This window comes from Rhinopithecus bieti, unplaced genomic scaffold, assembly GCF_001698545.2.
Source record: "Rhinopithecus bieti isolate Rb0 unplaced genomic scaffold, ASM169854v2 scaffold_7967, whole genome shotgun sequence".
NCBI lineage: Eukaryota > Metazoa > Chordata > Mammalia > Primates > Cercopithecidae > Rhinopithecus > Rhinopithecus bieti.
Genome location: NW_016806112.1, coordinates 986666 through 1005733, shown reverse-complemented (window position 1 = coordinate 1005733; position 19068 = coordinate 986666). Strand labels below are relative to the sequence as shown.

Genomic DNA, 19068 nt, shown 5'->3' with positions numbered 1-19068 from the left:
CTACTCAGGAGTCTGAGATGGGAGGATCTCTTGAGCCTGGGAGGTTGAGGCTGCAGTGAACCATGATTATGCCACTGCACTTCAGCCTGGGCAACAGAGTGAGACCCTGCCTCAAAAAAAAAAAAAAAAAAGGTAGGGCTGTAGTGGATATCTTTGTACATTTATCTGTAAGTATTTTCTCAAGATAAGTTTTAGTAATCTGGGCAAAGGGTGTGTTAATATTTGCTGGCTTACACTCCAGAAAGGTTATGCTAAATAAAAAGTAAACTGTATCTACCCTCCTTAAGTTTATTTCTTTAATCTGAACTTAAAAGATCCTATAGTTGACAGATTTGTTGTCTGTGTAGCTACAAAAGGTCATTGTGACATGGAAGTGGTTACCCGAATGAGCCCTGTTTTGAGCCCAGAAAAAGTCTTTAGGCACACCCAGTATGAGGGGTTCCCATGCTGTGCTCACATAGAGAAGTTAAAACGTAACCAGAGTTAGCCTGATCACTTAAGGCAGCACTCTGCAAACTTGGGGGTGGGACGCATACTCCACAGAGTAGCTGAAGGTTTTCCAAAGAGGACTCAGGTATGTGTACTCCTTCCTAAAATCCACCTGCCCCAGAAAGTGGCTCTGATGGAAGCATTGGGTTGGTTTTCTTTTCCCTTCCTGCCCTTTCCTACCTGCCCTTTTCTTACTTTATGAAAGAAAGGGATACTTCCACCTGGTTCATTGCCCTCAAGTATGAGACCCTCCTGGATGCCCAACAAGAGACGTTATGAAATACTGGTGGTAACCAAACCTCCTTTAATCGGCACTGTACTGTCACCCCACTCCCAAGTACGAAATGCGTGCACAATGAGACCTGCATTTGATGGTCAAAATAAGTATATTTTTATTTATCAAAATAAGTCTTTGTATTGCTTTGGTTAGTTTTAGACTAACTATAATGATAGTTTGGTCCAGAAGGAAATATTAAACATGTAGAGCCTTATAATTACAGGAAATAAAACAATTTCAAAATTTCAATTTCCATATATTCCTTTTGTAGAGCATAAAAGTATATTGCATTAGGATAATATGGGAGAGATGAACTAGAAATAAACTTTCAAGAACAAAAAGAACATAAAATTTTAAACTTGAAGAGCAAGTTTGTTTTGTTTTTTTGTTTTGAGACACAGTCTCCATCTGTTGACAGGCTGGAGTGTAGTGGTGCGATCATGGCTCGCTGCAGTCTCTGCCTCCTGGGTTCAAGCGATTCCCCTGCCCCAGCCTCCTGAGTAGCTGGGACTACAGGCGTGCACCACCATGCCTGGCTAATTTTTTGTTTTTTAGTAGAGACAGGGTTTCATCATATTGGCCAGGATGGTCTCGATCTCCTGACCCCGTGATCTGCCCGCCTTGGCCTCCCAAAGTGCTGGGATTACAGGGGTGAGCCACCACGCCTGGCCTATGTATTTTTTAAATGGATAATGGGTATCAAATTGCTGTGCTATTTGTATTTGGTTGGATACATTTTAAAGAATAGTGTTACAGTTTTATTTTAAGATGTCAACATTTATGATGTACTGGAATAACACTGTTTACAACTATGTAGACTTATGAAAAATTGTAGATGCCAACTTAGAAAATGCGCAAGGAAGGAAAAATGTGTGAGAAGGTCCATGATTTTCAAAATTAATTTAGGGGAATTTTGCACAGCAAAAATGTGCATACCACTGACCCTGGACAGGCACATGGATGGGAGGTCAGCCTCACTGGAGCCCTTTCTGAACTCCACTGCTACAGATCTCAGGCTCCGTTTCAGCTCTGTCCCCTGCACTCAGCAGTAACACCTGGGAAGAACCTGCGAGCCCCTCTTCAGGCTTTCCCTTGCCCAGAGCTTCTCCCCCTTCCTTTTCCTCAGCCAGAACCTGCCAGCCCTTCAGGTGCTTTGCTCCTGCTCCTCCCCAGGTACCAATGCCTTCCCCATCTCACTGCCCGCTCCTTCCCCAACAGAAAAGTTCTCTCAGATGCTACCTCTTGTAGAAACACTTCTTGATTTTTCCTCTCCTTTTTCTGTAGAATGAGTTTCTCTTCACTCTGTCACTATAAAAATGGGGTTTAGAGCTTAAGAAGGGAAAAGGAAGTTAAGTTACATAAGAGAACAAAGTTTCTGGGATCTCGGAGTGGTCCAGGGAGAGGGAGGCAGGCTTGCATTTTTGGCTTGTTTGTGGCCACACGAGCTATTGGAGTTTTCTGCTTCTGAATTGTGGAGTTTCAATAAAAGTACTCTGGAATTGAACTGGATTGAAATGGAGGTCCTGTTCAGGTTTGACCTTGCCTCACAAGCCTCCTCTGATTTCTCAGACCTGCTGGGATGTCTCTTCCTCCAAATCCCTGTTGCTTTTAGAGTCTGCACTATATGGTTCGACATGAGATCATCACTACCCTGCAAGTTTTGCTAATTATTTTGAGTGGACAACATTGCTTTTATAACCAGATTGTAAAGTCCAGGCAGGAGGGGCCATGTGCTTATTTTTTCATCTCCCCACAGCACCTGGTACAATATTGACCATAGCAGATGCTTGGTAAGCATTTCGCAGTTGGTTATTTAGAAAAGAAAAAGCTGATGGGGAGTCCTGGGGCTGAATTCTAGATCCATCCCACTTTGCATCCCACTTTGGGCAACTTGTCTGTGTGCTGGATCTCTTGTTTCTTCCTTGATAAAACATGAGTGATAGTAATAGCTAATAGTTACCAGGTAAATAGTATGTGCCAAAGCCATTAACGCACCCAACAATTCTGTGAGGAAGATACTACGATTTATGTTGTTATTCTCATTTTATAGGAAAGGAAACACTAAAATAACTAAAACAATCTGTCCACTCAGCTTAGTAAATAGCAGAGTGTGAATTTGAAACTGGATTCTGAGTCCAAAGCACGTAACCGTTATGTGATACCTCCCACATCTGACTCAACTCCCTCCAAATCAGAGGTTCTAAGTGAGATAATGAGTAAAAACTTTTTGAAGAAGGTAAAAAAGCTATATAAAAGGTGAATCTAGTTATTATATTATGTGGAAAGCATTTTTACTTTTAAAAGCAATTGGCAATCTATAGCTGAATTGCGTAGGGGAACTACATGGTTGTCGTATATGGGAGAGACCAGAGCCCTTTTTGGCTGCTCCTTGGCCTTGCAGAAAAGTTCCAGAAAATCAGCGGCCTGCATAATGTGCACTACTCGTTCCCCTAATTACCAGAGGCTCAGTCTGGGGGCTGATAACAATGAACATCAGTAGAAGAGGGAGAGTACTTGTGCTTTTATTCTCATTTTTAATTGATCTTAAAATTCTTCCATGGCCCTTTGCCTTGGGCACAATCCAGAGTCATGAATCCTTGATATGCGGCTCAACAGAGAGGCACAAGACAGTGTAGTCGCTTTCCCTTCACCAATTTCCTGCCTGCGTTTCTATTCTGGGACCACTGTACAGACCATTCCAGTTCAGAGATGGAGCAAGCTCTGCTCGCCTTCATGCGCCGTGCATACAGCCTAGCCCCACTGTGAGCACTGTGCAGGAGGGGCCACATGACCTGTAGCCTTGGAGGCTTCCTACCGGGTGAGCTTAGGGCTTCTTTTGCAACTAATTATATCCATCTGTTTTTAAAAGGTGAAAAAATATCCTGAATTTAGGTGTCGATTGATACATTAATTACCCCATCTCAGTTGCAGCAGTGTGGTCTTAATAGCTGATTGCTGCAATACCCAAATCTGTAATATCAGAATGTGACGTGCATATTTTAATTTGAGAAATAGTTTAACATTTTTAGATATTCATTTAGATGTGGTTATGCAGGTTAAACATAACGTATGATCACTGCTTCTTTCATTGCTTCCAATTAAACCTTGCTTGTTAGTTTAACCTCTAGGTAATCCCATCAAACAATTGATGTCAAGGAAACAGTGCCCACAGTAGCTTCGGATGAGTGGCCATTAATTTTAATTGCCTTGATATTAAAGATTAAGAAGTATTGGGACTAGCAGAATAAAAACGATCTGATGTCAAGCAAATCCACTTGCTAAAGCTTCCCCAGGCTGCTGGTGATATTAAAATTTTACTGTGAGAATTAAATAAACCTTTATTAGTGACGACTGTTGTTTGATTGGTCCAGAGGTATGCATAAACAGAGGATTCTTACATATCTAGAGATGAGACCTTCGATGGTACAGAGATTCCTCAATTATGAAACTGTTAATAAAGCTGTAATCTGATTTTCCAGGCTAGGTTTCATTAATGTATTATAGCTTCTCTGATTGTCAAGGTAATATTAACTACAAAGTACTGAATCCAACAGAGAATTGTTTGGAAGAAGAGATATCTAAGATGGGCCTTTGTTGCTAAATTCAGAGTTGGGGAATTTTCATTAATTATGCTTAAGAAATGCCAGATTCCCTCTCAACCAAGACTATCCTCCTTTGCACTATAGATATGTTCAATATTTAACTCTTTCTGAGGCCTGACAGTCTTAGTCAGAAAAGCTAGAGTGATAATTATGTATTAAAAGAGCGTTTTGCAAGCCAGCTCTAGGTCTGTCTCCTGAGCTGAGAGCATGCATTGCGAAACATGAGGTAAGGTCAAAGAGAACATGCTTTAACAAGCATAAACAGAACCCATACCTTTATAGTCCTTTTCCAATCTTGATTTAGAACTTTTAGAATCACATAATTCTGGTATAGATTCTAATGATCACTGAGGCTGATTTGTCCTGGTGCAGAAATTCCTCCCGAGTATCTGTCTACATCCTGCTCAAGGCCTGGGTGCCACGCCTGCATCGTCTCTGACTTGTCCCTCTCCACTGACCTCCAGAGCTAGTCAGTGGCCAGATTCTGTCTGTTCCTCCTCCATAATATGTACCCTCTCCACTCCTACTGCTCTGCCTGGCTCAGGCCCTCATGGCTTCCTCGCTTATATACTCTGCTAACTTCCTCCTATTGCCACATCCTATGCAGTTATAATGCACACCTGCTGTGAGCCTATGGGGCTCAGGAAGGGAGAGCCAAGAAGGCTAATAATAGGATGAAGAGGTCCCTTGGGGCTGAGCTTGAAGGCCTAATGTTGTGACAGTCTAGATGTTGGAAGTAGGACCAATACGTGGAAAGGAAAGGGAACCAGATTGTAGTTCAGAATAAAGAGAACTATATACGCATTAGGACTATCCACCAATGGAGGCAGGGATTTTATGAGGTAGTGAGTACCACATCTCTGGAGATGGAGAGATCAGGACCACAAAGAAAATGTGGAGGAGGTGGCACACGCTTAGAGGACACCTGATTTCCTCTTAGACCTATTGAGTTGGAGGTTGTGGCAGAACAATTTATATGGAAATCTCTTTAAAAATGAGAACTCACTATCTTCATAGATGATATGGATAAGAGATGGAAATCTGGGAGTCATCCACACAGAGAGGATAACTGAAATTTTGAATATGGATAAGGTTGCTCTAGGTGCAAGAGAGAAGAGGGTCAAGAGCTGAGTCCTAGAGAAAACTTCTCTCTCTCTCTCTCTCTCTCTCTCTCTCTCTCTCGTATCAGGGAAGAGCAGATGTTGGAGGAGAAGGAGAATAATGTCACATACACCATGTAAGAGCCTGCTCTAGGCAAGAGGGGTGGTAATTACAAGTATCAGACACTGCTGAGAGGTCAAACTAGTCAGAGAGACAAGGCCATTGGATTTGGGACTGGTGTCATGCCAGTATAACTACTCCCCTCTACCACCTAGCCCTTGAAATTGTTCACATTAAAATGAGAAAATGTATGCAAGGTGCTCTACATAATGGTCATTCACCAAATGATAGTTATTAGAGCCACTCTATTTGATATGAAGAAAAGAAGGGATACATACAGTCTTCTAGGGGGAAAAAAAGATGGTGGAACAGAAACAGCTAGGAAGTGCTGATCTGTAGCACATTTACTTCCTAATGGGCTTGGCTTGTTTCTGTCCGACGAACCTGTGCTCGTGGTTGCTGCATGGGTCCTCAGCAAGTATGCCTGCATGTGCATATGTGCATATGTGTGCACCCCATGACCCCCAGGATGGACAGCATATGGTCAGTAGCAAGGCCAATGTTGTCTTCGTCACGTGGCTCCGTTGCCAGGGCTTTCTGCTCCTTCCAGAAGGATGAGCGCCATAGGTTGAAGAATGAGAATTCTATTTCCAAAGCAATTAAAGACTTGGCAGAGATGGTCAAAAGGGGTGCCCACAGTGTAAATTGGGTTGGAAGGCTTCAAACTACATGCTACTCCTTATGTCTCTTCAGGGCCCCTATGAATAGCTGTGAGGAATAATACCTTCAGGGGCCGGGCGCGGTGGCTCACTCCTGTAATCCCAGCACTCGAGGGCGGGGTGGATCACGAGGTCAGGAGATTGAGACCTATCCTGGCTAATGTAGTGAAAGCGCGCATCTCTAAAAAACTTAAAAAATAAAAAAAATTAGCTGGGCCTTGTATGGTGGGTGCCTGTAGTCCCAGCTACTGGGAGACTGAGGCAGAGAGAATGGCATGAAGCCCAGGAGGCCCGGAGGCCTTGCAGTGAGCCGAGATGGATGCCACTGCACTCGCAGCCTGGGGCGAACAGAGCGAGACTCGCATCTCAAAAAAAAAAAAAAAAAAAAAAAAAAGCCAGGCGCGGTGGCTCCAAGCCCCTGTAACCCAGCACTTGGGAGGCCGAGGCCGGCGGATCAGCGAGGTCTAGGAGGATTCGAGCCCATCCTGGCTAACACAGTGAAACCTGCGTCTCTACTAAAATTACAAAAATTAGGCCCGGCCAGGGTGGCGCGGCACCCTGTATCGCGCAGCTACTCGGGGAGCTGAGGCAGGAGAATGGGCGTGAGCCCGGGAGGCGGAGCTTGCGGTGAGCCGAGATTGCGCCACTGCACTCCAGACCTGGGCGAGCAGAGCGATGACTCGCGTCTCAAAAAAAAAAAAAAAAAAAAAAAATGGAGATAATTACCTTCAGGGTAGAATAATGATCCCACCCAGCCTGATATCACAGCAATATGCCCCTTTGACAGATTATTAAGAAATTATTGAAAAGTATTTTTAAACTGTTACTTTAATAAAAGAGAGGTCAGATCCTTTTATATAGTGAGTGGGTATGCTTTCTTATAAATTGCTATGTGGCTTTTAGCTTCTTTATATAGCTCAATTACAGGTGCCTGAACACATTGTAACTCTGAGCCATGATCCTGGGGCTGAGTTCTGCTCTCCTTGAAATGTGATGAAATCTGCCTATTGCCAAGATCCTTTGTAGAAATCTCTTCCATTTGCACCAGCTGACATGATAAGAAGTTTGCAAAAGAAATAAATATCTTCTACCTGATGACATTAGAGTTGCTCCTCTGTGTTTGCATTTGACCTGATTGGAATTACTTGAGTTTTCAAGTTGTGATCTTCCCACATGTTAACTGGCAGAGCTTGAGCAGCCATCTTGGCAGACATGCAGTGTTTTCTAAGGCAGAAGACAAAGGGTTTTTTCATCCATTATTAATTGATGTTACTCTTTTCAGCAGACCAAACATGATTCTACTATTCAGCTGCCAAAATTATTCTAGACCCAAAAAAGAAGAATAAGTTGTTCATGTTCAAGTATTTCTTATTAGTTACCTAACTTAGCAAATATTTCCTTCAGCTTTTCAGCCTGAGTTTGGGGGCCTATTTATATACTAATCGGTATATAGCAGTTGGATATCTTTTATGAGCAGTGCTCCCTGCCATTTTGGTATTAGTGTGGCCAACTCTAAGAAAGCGGTGTTATTCCAAAAGAATGTGAGAGTTTTTCCAAAAGAGAAAATAACCCCTAAAACCATAATGCATGATCCATAGGATGTGAGGTTGCAGGCTAGGAATTGTGTGGTATTGCATTGGTGTCCGACAGGTATTATTGGATTTTGATTATTTCTTTCTCTTCCCCTTCGCATCCATGTCCCTGCAATTTGTAGGTATCCAATTGGTTTGGCAACAAACGAATCAGGTACAAGAAGAACATCGGCAAGTTTCAGGAAGAAGCCAACCTCTATGCTGCAAAGACAGCCGTGACAGCTGCACACGCAGTAGCAGCAGCTGTGCAGAACAACCAGACCAATTCGCCCACCACACCAAATTCCGGTGCGTACTGGGGGCTTGCTCCCCAGCTGGCCCAGGCAGCCTTATGCCACAATGCCCTGTCCCACAGGCCAGGAAACAAGAGCCATACTGAGGACAGAGTGGACTTAAAAAGGAAGATTTATGTTCAAATGTAGGCTTGTTCTTGAGATGGGTGAATGAGTGGAAGGCCAGAGCCTGTAAACCCACTCTTCACAGTGAATGCCACTCACTAGTAGATGATGGAACTTTTACACTTAGTAGTGGCTTTCAGTTCAGCAGTTAGGCAGAGTGCTCTCACTCATGACTATTTTAGCTATCTCTTTCCAGTTATCACTTTAGGGTCAGTAGTGGTCTGTGGAGAGTGAAATAGCAGAAGTGGGAAATGCAGCAGTTGCTGTGCATGAGGAAGCTGGAATGCTGGAGAGAAGTGCAGCAGTGCTTTCTGCCCAGCGCCTCTGTCCTTTCTCTGCCTTTTGGCAACATTGTCTGAGCAGGACTGATGGCATGCTCAGCAGGTGGCTAGCTGTGAGGGTTATGGTGCTTAATACACGCATGCAAGATTCTTGGATCCTTGTCTCGTACATTTTGGCTGCATTTTATGTGACATTTGTGAGGGGTTAGAAATACTTTAAAGTTTCGGGGAACTTGAATAACAATGAAAGATGTGCAGGTAGTCCAAACAGATGGACTTCAGTAGCAATTCCAGGGACTTTTCTGAGAAGGTCTCTTAAATATATCTTTAGAAGTTCAGAAAATAGGGGATTTTTTGTTTGTTTTGTCTTGTCTCCTCACCCCCCAGTTCTTTTTAATGGCACATAAAAACAGGTGAAAGGAGAGGGAGGTATATGCATAGCTAAGAAAGAGTTCCTGGGAAAGTCTCTTCTCTGGGTGGCTGTCCACCGTGACAGCCTTGTTGACAAGCTCGTGTCATGACTAAATCCTGCAGATCAGTGGAAACAAGGGGAAGGGTCCAGGCCAGCTGCTGGGTGTTTTGGTTTATTTTTTTCTTTTTAATTTATTTTGATTTGTCTCTTCATTTTTGGTTTTGTTTTTTAAGTTTGGGCTTCCCCATTGATGGGACTTCTCCTAGATGTAGAGTGACTCACAGGACCCAACTCTCTGGAGTTACTCTCCATCCTCTTAGATCTGGAAATGCTTTATGTTGTGCACAGCCTTTCCCTTCTGTACTGTTTCTCCTCTCCCTGCCTCTAGGTCTTTGAGGATTATGTGTGTAGCTCTCTGTTATTCAGCTACTTAACTCTTTCCTTTCCAGGTTCTTCTGGTTCTTTTAACCTCCCAAATTCTGGGGACATGTTCATGAACATGCAGAGTCTGAATGGGGATTCTTACCAAGGGTCCCAAGTCGGAGCCAATGTGCAATCACAGGTAGGAGAGATGCCCCAGAGGGGCCTTTCTAGCAGGGTAGGGTTTGGGCTCAAAACTCCTTCCTCTGACCCTATGGAAGTGGTCTACACATCCATGCAGAACCTGTGCTGGGTGCTTCCAAACAGGACCCATCTGCCCTACCATTTAATTTAATGAGAAGTCAAGTGAACAGTGACTTTTGATGATTCAAACCTGATAAACTTTGTGAATGCATTCGGCTCTGGCTTGAGCTCATGGAGAGGGGTTGGGTGCATCTTACTTTTGTCACAAAATAGAACAGAAAAATTGAGTGTTCCAGTGTGTATATGGTTTAAGAACATGTTGCTGTTTCATTTCTTAAGTCAGAGTACAAAATCTGAGTTCTTAAATTATAACTCTATAATTTCTACTCTTTTCTTGTCCTCTTAATTGAGAACAGAACTACTCATATAGTTTTTATACATTTAGGTGTGTGTGTATGAGACATAGAGAAAGTGAGAGAGAGAGAGAGTTGAGATAATTCCATATACACAATTCTAAGTAGGTTTTCACCCACAGCCACATCCATTTGGTTGCTGTAGATGGAAAGTTGCATTGCTTGCCATGAAGATGTTATTGTTTGGCTGGCATGAAAAACAAAGATTTGTGAGTTTAAATATGCAAAGAATGGTTGAAATTCTGCCAGTCACATTTGATTGATAAATTTGTCTTTCATTGAAGATGTTAAACCCTTGTGGCACACATAATTCAAATTATTTCCTTTTGTAAGTGATGACGTTTTAATAGATTTGGGATGATGAATTTTGTTTTGTCTCACCTAGGTGGATACCCTCCGTCATGTTATCAATCAGACGGGAGGCTACAGTGATGGCCTTGGAGGAAATTCACTGTACAGTCCACATAATTTAAATGTGAGTACTCTGGGGAGCCAGCTGTAGGAGCACAGTGTCAGGTAAACAGTGACTAATAAAGAAATTAATAGCCATTTGACCTGCCTTCTCATCTTATTGGCAGGTAGGGAAGGCAGCATCTTTGCTGCACTTTTATTTTAAGAACCTAAATGCTTGATGCCACCTGGATACCCTTAGAAGTCGTCATAGATGCCCAGAAGTGGCTGGTGTCCTGTCATCAGCAGGGACTTAAGCATCAGCCCATTAAGATGCCATTTCCTACCATCGGTGCTGTGTTCCAGGGAGACAGTAGAAAACAGGTCATTTATCTTAGAATCAGGCAGCAGGAAAAATTCCGAAGCAGAACTCAGGTGAAGGTGGTAAGTTTGGAGACTCCCAGGCAGACCAACAAACCAAGCTAAACAAATAATTCTGTTATTAAAAGCATCTTGCTGTATTGTCAATGTGGGATGCAAAACATATTTGACAACTTTAATTATGGAGGAAATGATTTTAACTTTTGTAACTACTTCACTACAACTTTACCTTTCCCTCCACTGACATGGATGGAAAATGGCAAAACACACAGCTCTGGAAAAGGGGGAAGGGGCAGGGAGGCAGGTCATCGTGGTGGTGCTGCGGGGTGTGGTGGATGGAGTCTGGGGTTCTAGACTTAGGAAGGAAATTAACTGCCCAACTCACGGTAGTAGACTCAGGAAGAAAATGGGCAAAATTCTCCCTTTTTAGGCCCTTGGCTTGCTATGAGAGTAAATATTAATGATTTAAAAGTGATTGAGGATGTTCAATTGTAAAGGGAAAAAAGGACCATTAAATACTCAAATCTTTTACATTTGAAATGTCAAATCTTTCTTTTTGGGCTTATAAATAACTCATAATAACCCACAACAAACCATATAAAAAGCCTTTTAGTTGCATTTCTCCTTTTTCATTTAAGTGTTTTGAAATGCTTCAGAGAATGTGCGATATCCTTATCAACATGATAAAATATGAAACTGTGATTGCCTGCAGCATTTTACAGACATGAATTCCATCTTCACTGATGAGGCTTGATAAGGCGCTGTTGTATAATACAGTGCATAATCTCAAACCACCAGAGTAAGGATTAATTTATTTTGAAAAAAAAAGAACGCTTGCTGACAACCTCTCCTCCAGCTGCCACGCTGGGTAAAAATATTGTACATTTGTTGTTTATAAATTTGGATAAAAGAGGAATGATGTTTACTTCAGATGGAATATCTTTAGACTTGTATCTGTGTGAGAGTTTTTCTTTTCCTGAGTAGATTTTCATACCTGACGGTGGAAACAGCTTACCTTTTAGATAGAGAAGAGGATTTCTGAGAGTCCACCGAACACACACGGGCATGTCATTAGCCAACCTGGCACAACAGAGGCTTTAAAACAATACCACCATAGCTTTTTTTTTTTTTTTTTTTAATATTGTTTCGTTTTGTTTTTCTTAACCTGAATTTGGTATGCCTCAAGCCTGGAGAATCCTCTTCCCTTAGGCTCCGGTCATCTCTGTGGGGTTGTTAGGGTTTTCCCTCCCTTTCCATGGGTCGTGGAGGTAGAAAAGGTGCTTTGCATGCCGAACTCTGCAGTGAATCAGAAGACAGGGAGTTCTCCAGGAACTGTGATCATGGGAGAAGAAACAATGGCTGCCACATGCTCATCTAGGAGCTATATCTGGGCTGGGCAGGGACTCTAGACAGAGTTCTTAGCAGCCTGGCAGCCCAGGCCTGAAAGAGGACATTTTGGATGGACTTGCAGAGGAAATTGCAGGTAGATGTGAGGGAGGCAGGAGGCACCTTATGATCCACCCTGACATTGGTGTGGGGGGTCCGGGTCTGGGGGCAGCATGCAGGCAGAGGGTGGTTGGTGCTGCAGGCACTGGGAGCCAGCTCACCCTCGCCTCCTCTCCAGAAAGGCCTGCCCCGTCACTTCCACTCAGTGTTCCCCAACTCACGAGGCTGGCACCTCCCTCTTCTTGACTGACATAAAAATATGTAGCGACAAGCTGTCTGCCACAGCAGAAATCTGATCAGACATTGATTTCAGCAATTGCCACTATAGGCCAAGACATAAGGCAAATTTGTTTCTGAGTACAGTTATTGCTGCTGCGGGTCTGAGGCAGGAAGGGCCAGCAGCATGTGGAAGGCAGGAGCAACATCCCAAATAGCAGCCTCGGCCACAGATAATTGGAATACAGATTTTAACAGTGTGTGCTGCTCCGCGGCTCATGCATTTTCATTCTGGAAGATCCTATTTGGAGGGAAATTCTGGCCTTCACTTTCCAAGGGTTACAGTAGCTAGCTATCAGGCATGTATGGAAAAAGGGTGGGCAACTGCTTCTCTGTGGAAATGATGATTAAGCCGGGGTGAAGTTTAGACTTCACGGAGCCCAGGCTTTTGCTGAGGCATTGCATTGAGCTTCTCCACTGCTCCCTTCTTAAGAGATTCTTTTTGAGACACTGTAGTTTTACCAGCAGATCAAAGGCCAAGCTTGGTGCCAGCATGGGCCTCGCTGAAGCCCTTCTTCGGCATGTTGATTTATTGCCAAGTCTTTACTTGATGGGATGGATTTGTTTTACATGCATTTAATCCCACTTTAACACATGCTGCCAACTCCTGCCACAGTGGGTTTAGAAAATACATTTTGCTAATGCATCTCTGCTCTCATGTTGTCATCCGGGTGTTTTAAATTGGGGAGTAGAATTAATATGTAGACGTGCACCCGTTGAACTGTATTTCTCCTTTCAGGCTAATGGAGGCTGGCAGGACGCAACAACTCCATCTTCTGTGACTTCTCCTACAGAAGGCCCAGGAAGTGTGCACTCGGATACCTCTAACTAATCTCTGGCCACACTTTTCCCTGAGCTGACATGCCTTGATAAGTGCATTCAGAGCAATAGGAGGAAAAGGAAAGCGTTTTTGTAGCCCACCATCTACAGCTTTACTGTAAAACCTTGTCTTATTAGAGAACTTGGTAAATCTGTTTTTTAAGGAATCATAATCATTTGTATTTATACTTAAAACACACAATGTTAAAAAAAAAAAAAAAAAAAAAGCACTTTATCCAATTAGGCCAAGATTTAACATTGTTGACAGTCCTGTAGCTATTTTATCATAATTTATTATCAATATTTTACATTAATGGTTTCACAGTTGCCAATTACTTGGCCTTAAGGGTAAAAAGTACAATATACACTAAACCTCAATCGTTAAAGCAGATGCAAAAATTCACCTCACCTAAATTGAACTTCTTGCATATTTCCATTACTGACTTGGATTGTCTTACTTTCATATCACTAATGGAGTTGGAATAAAGAGCTGTTTGGCTATCCCTGTTAATGATGGTTGTGTTTAAGAATCTTCCTCGTCACGTTTGTGTTCAGATCTCTTATGTTATAATTAGATCAGAGACTGGTAGCATCGTTTCTCTCTCTGAAAGCACCAGTGCCCAGAGTCTGCTCGGTAATAAAATTATGGATCCAGATTGTTCTGAGAGACGAAGATACTTGCTGCTGATAGAGGTGAAAACGAGATCGATCCGTCTGGGGTTTTACGGTGTGCACTGGGTGCTGCATAGACTTGTCAAGGTTTGCTACGTCCTCTGGGCATCCGCAAAAGGCCCTGCTCTCTGGAGTGTTGTATATAGTGTAGCAAAAGAGTATTTATACATCCCACCAATCAAAACACAGCTTTATTACCTCATGCGAACTCATACAAACCAATAGAATTTCAACATGTTCTGTAGCTTAGAGTGCTCACTTACTACCTCTGAACAATACTCACGCTGTAGTTTGTCTCTTTCTTATCTTTTTGCATCTTGTAATTAACTTTGTTTCCCTTCATAAAATGTAATGTACATTGTAATCTTTTAAAAGAAAAATCAGGGTTGCATTTGCAACTTTTAAAAAACCGAGAGTGGAAACATTGGGTCTTAATTCAACACAGGATCAGTAAAACTGTTGTAAATACTGAGAAACATTTTGAATGTTCTTCATCTTACTACTAATCCATGCAAAAAAAAAAAAAAAAAAAAGCAGCGACTAATTGTGATGCATTCAGATTTCAGTATTCAGTACTGTATATTTCACCCTGTGTAATGGGGCCCCTCTCCTTTCTCTTTTGTATTGTATGCGATTCTGAAACTGATTGAGTCATGAAAATAATTTGTGGCGGTGATTCTAATGTATTAAAAACGTTTCGTGTTCCTTTCTAACTGGATTACACCCTGGATTGAAAAAGTCTTCCTCGTGGTAGTTATATGTAGTTTCAAACATGAATAAACTTTTTGCTTTCATGATTAAATGTTGATGCAGTTTCTTACTTCACTATTTGAGCCAGCAAAGTGCAGGGAGAGGAGAAAGTGCACCCAGCACCAGGCCTGGGAGTGTGACTGCCTGCCTGTCGGAGATGACTCTGAGATGATGGTGGGGCTGGGAGGGAAGGAACAGCTGCTGTTGAGTGTGCAGGCGTCGTGCCACCTACTGAACCATCGTTGGGAGTCCTCACTTGATCCTGATGTGCTCAGTAACACCGCAAGGAAAACTCCATATTCATAGATGAGGAAACCAAAGCTCAGAAAATTTAAGCGAATGCCAAAAGATCACAGACCTAGGACAGCAAGGGGTCACACCTTGAACGCAGGTCTCTCTGCCCTCAGCTCACACTCTCCTGACCTAGTGATGCCTTTGGCACTTGTTAGATGGATTTTTTTTTTTTTTTTTTTTTTTTTTTTTTTTTGTGTGGTTTTTTTTTTTTTTTTTTTTTTTTTTTTTGAGATGGGGTCTCATGCTGTCACCCAGGCTAGAGTGTAGTGGTGCGATCTTGATTCACTGCAGCATAAAACTCCTGGGCTCAGGTGATCCTCCTGCCTCAGCTTCCTGAGTGGCTAGGACTACAGGTGTATACCACCATGCCTGGCTAATTTTTCTTTTCTGTAGAGACATGGCTTGATATGTTGCCTAGGCTGGTCTCAAACTACTGGCCTCAGGCAATCCTCCGACCTTGGCCTCCTGGAGCTCTGGGATTAACAGGTGTGAGCCACTGGACCCCACTGAAATTTTTTTTTTAAGTTAATTTGTTTTTTTTTTTTTAGAGATGGGTTCTGACTGTGTTGTCCAGGCTGGTCTTGAGCTTCTGGGCTCGAGCAATCCTCCTGCCTTGGCTTCCCAAAGTGTGGGATTACTGGTGTGAGCCACTGCGTCTGGCACACATTTGCTTCTTCAACTTTAACTTCTTTAACTACAGTTAAAGACTAAGAAAAGTTTGGAAAGAATGGGCCTCAGATGCCATTGAGAAAACAATCTGTGCAATATTCAACATACCTTTTTAAACTCTAAATTTGTAATCTTGTAAGACCAATTAAAAATCTTTTAACTGGATTTAACGTTTGTTTTCTTCAAATTGTTAGAAATTCCATATGTTTACATATACATCTGTCGCTAATATCTGAATCTTTATAATAAAAGAGGTCAATGGCAGGTAATTGGCCTGTTTACTATATCTCAAGGAAACTGACTCACAGGAAATCAGATTAATGTTAATTAGTTGCAGCAAATTGTCTATGATAAATACAACTGTTTGACTCTTTCAGTTGGTAAAGCCAGGCCAAACAAGGTCTAGGGCCACCATTCCCATTAATCTCCAGGCAGTTACACTATGAGGGTAAACTTTATAAAATAGATTGCGCTCCAAAGCCGTCCTCCCTCACTGGGTGCTCAGCCTGCCTGTAGGAATTGCTCCCATGGCTAAATAGTTATTTGCATGATTCAATTAGCTTGTGGGTCAGCCTTTCTCATCTTTGTAAATAAAACAATATATGCTATGTGGTTTTGCAAAAATATACTGTGGGAACATAACACACAGGCGCACCCAAATTCATCTTTAACATCCCAAAGCAGACACTTCCTCGGAACCGCCTTGAGTCTCACCTTGGACCAGTGTGTGGAGAGAAGCACAGGCCAGTGCTTAGAGGAGATTCACACGTTGACTAGCAACCCCTGAGGGAATTATGGGCATCTCCGTTATCCTAGGGAGGCTGAAATGAAAATAACAATGTTCTTCCTATGTGCTGTGTTAGGAAGCATGTGCACGTTTTCTCTCTTCACTCCTCACCACCTCCCTGGGAGGACAGAAGCATCCTCACTTCATAGGTGAGGAAACTGGGCCACCACACAGGCCCTCTGGCCCAGCCTCTGGTGTCCCCTGGGGTTTGTAAAGCGCTCCAGACATGGAGACTGTGCGGGCATGTCTCACTCCAAATTGGGTGAAATCAGTCGTTGATTTTAATAGATTTTCACCAGGTACCTTTTCTGTGTCAAGTGGTGGGTTAGAGGCTAGACTCAGAGATGAGTAAAACCAGACCCCACCCCCTGACCTAGCCCTTCTTGCTCAAGAAGCCAACACTTAGCGCTTCGGAAAGCCTGGTGGGCTTCTGAGCCCTGGGACTAGAGAAGTGGGGGTCCCAAAACCCATTACAAGATCAAGGAGAGTAACAACAGGAAACTGCCAGAAATACCCAGTCACGGGCGAAGGGGCCTGTCCACATACCGCTCGATGCACAGGAACCCGTGTGCTTACTTGAGAGTACGTGTGTGTTCACAAGCATGTGGGGCCCAAGGGCCTGTGCAGCTGTCCATGTGGGGATGGGTACCAGGCTTCTGCTTGGGGTGCACAAGTGGTGTGAGTCTCTTAAGTCTATTGGACCAGGTGACCTTGCAAACCAAGTTAGGGCTGTTCTGTAGCCCCCAAACAAAACAACGTCCATGTGCCATTCCCTGGCCAGAAGTGGGGGTGGGAAGGGGCGGCATTCCAGAGAAGTGAAGAAGAAACGTTAGGCTGAGTCTCCCAGGCGGGGTGAAATGTGTGCTGGTGCCAGGAGAAAGGGTCCTCCCCTCTGGGCCGGCCCCCCACCAAGCACCTCCCACACAGTATCTCATTTAATGCCTGTGGAACCCCACGAGGGGTGCTATTATCTCATTTTCCCATGGGATTCTGGGGCTCAAAGAAGCAACGCCACCTGTCCAAGACTGGGGTTTACCCTGTGAAGTCCCCATGTGCCACATTCAGCAGCCACTAGTATCAGACAGGCTGTGGTGAACTTGGGCCATCAGGCCTCCAGTATGAGATCCCGTCTTGGGGGTGGTGACCAGGGAAATCGTCCCTGCTTGTGACTTTCCTGCCCATGCCTCAGTTGCCTGGGCCACCTGAGTGTGGGTGTCCTGTGGGTGTGTGTGTGTGTGTGTGTGTGTGTGTGTGGTGCTATCTGTGTCCATGGATCATGGGGTTGGAGGTGAGAAACAGGAAGACCCCCTTTTGTCTGGCTGTGCTGGACTGGGCCTGGCACTAATGGGGGCAAACAGAGCACCTCCCTGGGAGGGCAGCTGTCACAGTGAAGGTTCTGGAGCCCAGCAGCATGGGTTTGAATCCTGGCTCTGCCTCCTACCAGCTGAAGTTCTGCATGCAGGCCTGGGCACATTCTTCACGTGTACTTTACCATGGGTAGAATTTTGCCTGGGCTTCGGTGTGCACCCGTGCCCCCATGGGTGTCTTCCCAAGTCCCAGGCTCTGCCCCACTCAGCTCTGGCCCCAGTCTCCTTAGTTCTCCTGGCCACACAACCAGCTCTGGGTTTGAACAGATCTTACCCCCAGGTTCTGGGTTCCAACAGATGTGGTTGTTTGTTTGTTTGTTTGTTTGTTTGTTTGTTTTGAGACAGAGTCTCGCTCTTGGCTAGGCTGGAGTGCAGTGATGTGATCTCAACTCATTACAACCTCCACCCCCCAAGTTCAAGCGATTCTCCTGTCTCAGCCTCCTGAGTAGCTGGGACTACAGGCTCCTGCCACCACACCTGGCTAATTTTTTGTATTTTTAGTAGAGACAGTGTTTCACCATGTTGGCCAGGCTGGTCTCGAACTCCTGACCTCAAGCAATCCACCCGCCTCGGCCTCCCAAAGTGCTGAGATTACAGGTATGAACCACCGCGCCCGGCCCAGATGTGGATTTGAATCCTAGCTTCGCGTCCTACCAGCTGTGTAATCTTGAGCAAGAGGCTTAAGGAAGGAGCCTGGCCCCTCATTCCCTGTTCTTGGAACGTCCTTCTGTACCCTCTCCGCTGGTGAATGCCTGTCCTTCAAGGCTGAGCCCAGATCACTGTGCCCTCCAGCGGAGCTCAGCCCTGCCATTCCCCTTGTGCAGCACTTTTCATCCCTACTGGACATCCCAGCAGAGGCCCTACAGGGTTGGGAAAGTGAGGAGCTGTGGGGGAGGGAGCAGGGGTCATGGGGAAGGGTACACCAGAGAAGCCATAGAGGCAGGAGGCAGGAGATGCTTGCTCTTTAGCGGGTCCCAGACTCCCTCTTGAAATGCTCATAGCGGCCTCCCACAGAAGGTGCGATTATCATCTCCATTTCACATTTCACAGATGGGGAGACTGAAGCCACTTGGCCAAATACACACAGAGCCAGAACGTCAGTCTGGAGCCTAAACTCACATTTTTTTTTTTTTTTTTTATTTTGAGACGGAGTTTCACTCTTGTTTCCTAGGCTGGAGTACAATGGCGTGATCTCAGCTCACTGCAACCTCCACCTCTCAGGTTCTAGCAATTCTCCTGCCTCAGCCTCCTGAGTAGTTGGGATTACAGGCACGTGCCACCACATCCGACTAATATATATATATATATA

General features: G+C 44.1%; 1 protein-coding gene across 2 annotated transcripts in view; it reads left to right on the top strand.

Annotated features, from left to right (window-relative positions):
• Nucleotides 1–14694, top strand: part of PBX3 (PBX homeobox 3) — a 240940-nt gene extending 226246 nt beyond the window's left edge. Inside the window, exons 6-9 of one of the 2 annotated variants that reach the window (XM_017874747.1) lie at nucleotides 7963–8128; nucleotides 9381–9493; nucleotides 10294–10383; nucleotides 13141–14694. In XM_017874747.1, coding sequence (XP_017730236.1) covers nucleotides 7963–8128; nucleotides 9381–9493; nucleotides 10294–10383; nucleotides 13141–13233 — 462 coding nt within the window. In that variant the 3' untranslated portion in view covers nucleotides 13234–14694. The remainder of the gene's footprint in view (nucleotides 1–7962; nucleotides 8129–9380; nucleotides 9494–10293; nucleotides 10384–13140) is intronic. The other variant, XM_017874748.1, reaches the window with a different exon arrangement.
• The last annotated feature ends 4374 nt before the right edge of the window (nucleotides 14695–19068 follow it).